Source organism: Triticum urartu, chromosome 6A, assembly GCF_056163025.1.
Source record: "Triticum urartu cultivar PI428250 chromosome 6A, HENAU_Tu73, whole genome shotgun sequence".
NCBI classification, from domain to species: Eukaryota; Viridiplantae; Streptophyta; class Magnoliopsida; order Poales; family Poaceae; genus Triticum; species Triticum urartu.
In genome coordinates, this window is record NC_141878.1 from 503,613,626 (window position 1) to 503,618,765 (window position 5,140).

Genomic DNA, 5,140 nt, shown 5'->3' on the forward strand with positions numbered 1-5,140 from the left:
TACAACAATGCATGATATAGGTAAATTTTTGCAGAAAGCTAGTTTTGAGTGCAATGACATGTTCAACAACTTGTAAGACGTGCATCAGGAGAATTCAAGTAACCATGAGGACATGTTACATATATCAACATAAATAGAGTGGGCATCAACCCAGCGCAATCATGTCAAGTCCTTTGACTTGACCCAAGTAGTTCTTCCCCCACACACACTGGTTGAAAACAAATGGACGTAGCCCAAGAGCGGTTACCCAACTCTCCTTGACCGTGGACACGGCTATTCGAATAGTTTTACGCTCTACAGAGGTTGCACACTTTACCCATAAGATCCGGGGAACTTTCGTGTCATCCACGACCCGCGGTACCTCAAGTACCCGGGGTAAGCACCCGATCACTATCTTTCCCTAGACGACACTAACAAGGAGTCCACTCGTTGTTCCGTATCCTCACAATGTACATCATACGAGACTCACTCGAGATCGTAACATCCGAGAGTGGACACAATGGTGTATCCGGTGCCCTGTGAAAACAGTCATGGCCGCCCTACCTGGCATGACCCCGTCCCGAGAGAGCGCACCAACAACTCTCCCGTCACTAGTAATGTGGGCTCCAAGCTAGTATCGGCCTAGGTAATCGATAATGCCCTTTCCCATACAAGGGTAGAGTGGTTGCGCATGTAAGGTTGGAATAACGGTCGCAACTTAAACCAATCCGTTTTGAAACAAAACAACACACACACACTTGCCTCGGTACACCACTTTGTCATCAAGTGGTTACCCAACTCATTATCTCCCTCGGGCATAAGTGGCACCCGATGGGGTTTTCGAAAAGTTTTTGAAAAAACCTTGCTTCCATCACCATACATATACCCATCCCATTTGCGTAGCATCTACTTAGCATCCTAACTACACCCACTCGCATAACCCTCATAAGAAGGTAGGGTCATGCATCATGCAAGTGTCAACGAGAAAAGCAACGGAGGAAAACCACTTCAAGTGGTCACCATTTTATCATGACTTCGATTCAATCAATAAAAGTGCCATATGACATGCATAAAAAGAGTTTCTTAGACATGGTCAAAGGGTTGCTTGCCTGTTTTAGCAAAGTCTTCGAGGTCTTCAAATATCTCTGGTCCAACTCCAAGCATTTCGTCTACTTCGTCAACTATCGTCGAAAGCAACCATAATAAGCAACACAACAAGGCAGAAAATAAAAGTGCTCTAAAAATATTTATTTAATTTTTCTAGGATTATAGTTATGAAAATGCTAGAATTTTGGGCAGAAATGACTTTTATGTGACATGCTAGAATTTTCTTGGATTTTTATGAAAATATTTCCTGTAGAAATATTTCAAATCCTTGAAATGGGCAGAAATGGTTTTGGGAGGTTTTGTCCAATATTTTGAACATGACCATGTGTTGAAACTCATATATATGGACAATATATGTCCACTGAGTTTCCCTGATTTTTCTCAAATATTTTTCAAGCTTTAAAATAATTTTAACCTATTTAAGACCATTTCTGGCCTTAAGAAAAAGCCTTTAAATAAAATAGGAAAATAACTTTTAAAATTATATTTTTATGGTTTCTGGGTATCCTATATCTAATAGGAGTCAAATATATTTTTGGAAAGATTTTTATTGTCCTCAATTAGGTACTTGCAGTGCAAGCCTCAATTCAGGGGGTTTTTGGAAAACTAATTTTTTGAAAATACTATTTGGCCAAATTATTTTTGTAAGAAATTATTTTTATGTCCTATACACATGACATGATCATTGGTTCAAGAGTTGGGAGCAAGGAGATGAAGATAGGAGTTGGAGGATTTATTTGATTTTTATAGCACTTGCAAACAACACACAAAATCCAATGAAGGCAAGGTCCAAAACACTCAAAAGTTTTTGTCAAACCACATTTTATCATGATTTATTAGCTTAAGTGTTGTGGCATGAAAATCAAGGTGTGACAGAATATGTCACTAGTGTTATTATCTCCATATACAGTGCAAATTATCATGTTGGTAGTATCATACTATCATGTGACTGCGCTGCATACCGATGATGATGCTGGCTATCTAATGGCCGGGTCATCGCACAAGCTAGAGCCCTAAAAAAAGTGCAGGACAAGTCGTGGGTGCCCGTGGCTGCAAGAGGCAGAGTTAAACGGCGGTGCTACTGCTTCATTCAGAAATACAAGGCCCAAGGCAGGGATTACAACAATCAAAGGTCCCATCATGAACCAAGCATATCTTTGATCATCATTCAAACTCTCAGTGAGCCACTGACTTCTGGATTTGCGTACAGAGAGCGTACAAACATTTGGCTAGCACATACATCCGTGAAATCAAAAACATATCTAGAAGATTGACAAAGAAGATAACTAGTATTCCCACAACTATCCAGACATGAGGAATACAACATACTACATACAAGGTGCTGACCAAAGACTCAACTACAAACAAGACTCAAAACCACAAACAAGGCTCAACAACTAAGCTTCAAGTGTTGACCGAAGACAGATGAATAGCAAAAGACTAACTACAAAATGGGGTGCTGCTAGGCTCCCTTGGGATAATGTCCTGAGGTGAAATGAGATAGCTTTAAAGATTTGAGATCACCAGCGTCATATAACTGCTTCTGTACATGACATATAACCACTCCAAATTTTATGATGAAGAGGTAATCAGCTCCTATCACATTGTATTCCTGACCATTCTGGAGTCTCCTGTAGTCCTTAAGTGCCTCCATCCGATGTGCGATTCTATTGCGAAGATACAGGAAAAACATCTCACAATCATACAGGAGCTCAATATGAACTCTGTCTGCTTCTGGCATGGCCTGATAAGTAGGTACATCTATCCCCAACCAGCGAGCTATTCTAACAGGAGTAATAGCGTACATCCCTCCTTGTGGATGTGTGTATGTTGCGTTCAACAATGCATTGCCGATAGCCAAGTTTCTCCAGTTGTGAAGAAAAGGCTGCAGACTCAGCAAAATGGCTTCCCTTTTCTGATCCTCAATTGTTGTATTCACGTGGTCAAACATCTTCTGAAATACCAAGCATCCAACTCCAATGGGAATCAAAGATGCATGGATATGGTATAAATCAATGTTTGCAATGCCTTCATCTCCATCTATCATTGTAAACAGATCCTGAATCTCTGGAGGAATACCACCTGCAGCAATAAAAATAGCCCTTAAAATGCCTACTGCAGCCCTGTAATTCTCCCTTACCAATCGATGCCACTCACGTATCGGGTCGGTCGAAAGAAGCTGCACCCCTTTCAATCGAACACAACCATCAGCACCAACATACACATGTTGTCTTCCGATGCTCTGAAAATGCTTTCCTATCTGAACAGTACACCAGAGATCCTCAAAAAGTGTTCTTGCAATCATTTTTCCACCTTCTGTAGCAACTAGATGTTGAACTGTTTCGCAAGGAAGTTCAATATCATCATCTATGTCTCCTCTCTTTCCAGTATAAGGGGCCCTGACTGCAACAGGCCTTTCACGCACATATTCATCCACTTGTAGACATCCATGGGCACACTCAATACCATCAACGACATACTTGTCAAAACACAGAAATGGAAGAAAATGGCTGTCTTCAACATCAAACTCAGGATACATAACTCTGTTAACATAAAAGAAAGCGGGTAAGGAAGGGAATTGGAGATTTCAAATCTGGAAATACATTTGCAACAAGTAAAAACAAATGATTCGAAAGTGTATTGACGCATTTCAGAAGACATTGCTGAACTACGTATGGACGTATTGCACATTGTGCATTGCGACCACATGGTTATCTATATATTCTTCCCTAAAAGTACCTCCAAAAAGACCAATACAAGAACAGAGAGATAAACGGTCAATGTATTTAGACTATGTAAATGACGCTCATCTAAGATCTAGTCCATTGGTGTTAATGGCCAGTTTGGCCCTGTGGTTCTGTATTGCAGAAGCTAGTCAATTCATAGAATTAAACTTAGAAGTTCTTGTAAAAATATTATTTAATGGCTGTAAAGAAACGGTTATTTATCAAAATGCTGAACTGAGGACTTGTTTGGTTAGTTGCCATGGATTGCTTATTTTTTTATTACTAACTTACAATGCCAGATGTGTGTCAAGCCATACACCCATGTGGTGAGAAAACTGATCATCACAGGATGTGGCAAGCTTTCTATAAAAAAAGTATCTGAAATGTGGGGCCAAACTGGCCAATACAAGAACAGAGAGATAAATGCTCAATGTATTTAGACTATGTAAATGACGCTCATCTAAAATCTAGTCCATTGGTCTTAATGGCCAGTTTGGCCCTGTGGTCTGTATTGCAGAGGCTAGTCAATTCATAGAATTAAACTTAGCAGTTCTTGTAAAAATATTATTTAATGGCTGTAAAGAAACGGTTATTTATCAAAATGCTGAACTGAGGACTTGTTTGGTTAGTTGCCATGGATTGCTTATTTTTTATATTACTAACTTACAATGCCAGATGTGTGTCAAGCCACACACCAATGTGGTGAGCAAACTGATCATCACAGGATGTGGCAAGCTTTCTATAAAAAAAATTATCTGAAATGTGGGGCGCAGTTTGGAAATGTGGCATGCCAGAATTAGATAAAGAATGCATACACGCTTAACACTTAACAGAGTCAAACTTGCCTAACTATAATGTACTCCACCTGGCTATGTAAATGTAGTAGTAAATTGTGGCAAACAACAGCAAAACACCACCTGAGCTATGTTCTGGCAGTGGAAAATCTAATATAAGCAATAAGAACAGTTTTCGCCCATTGAATACCCTATCTGTGAATGATAGACTCTTGTTCTTCAGCTTCTATGTGTTCAGTGAGCATTGATCTCTGGGATAACTGTACACGTGCATTCGGTGATCTTGACTTATGAGTCGGGGTCCCCACAGAGCTGGTATCAGAGCCATCCTGACTGTAGGAAGCCTTAGTTAGCATGGTCGTTAGTTAGGGTAGAACTATTTCCAAACTATTACAAGTTTTCAAAACTATCTATACTTCTCTTCCCTTCTCAGTTTTTCAAAAACTAAGGTATACTTTCCCCATCGATCTCTTCCCTTCAAAACTATTGCAAACGGTCGCTAGCACCCTCAAGCCCCTGACCACGGGATTCCTT

The 5,140-nt window shown here is 40.0% G+C and overlaps 1 protein-coding gene across 1 annotated transcript; it reads right to left on the reverse strand.

Annotated features, from left to right (window-relative positions):
• Positions 1-2,548: 2,548 nt before the first annotated feature.
• Positions 2,549-3,625, reverse strand: LOC147965909 (uncharacterized). Its single transcript, XM_087530656.1, has one exon. The coding sequence runs from the start codon at positions 3,623-3,625 to the stop codon at positions 2,549-2,551; it is 1,077 nt and encodes a 358-aa protein (XP_087386782.1).
• Between the last annotated feature and the right edge of the window lie 1,515 nt (positions 3,626-5,140).

Coding starts and splice junctions, on each gene's coding strand:
- LOC147965909 (XM_087530656.1), bottom strand. CDS start 3,625: ATGTATCCTGAGTTTGATGTTGAAGACAGCCATTTTCTTCCATTTCTG.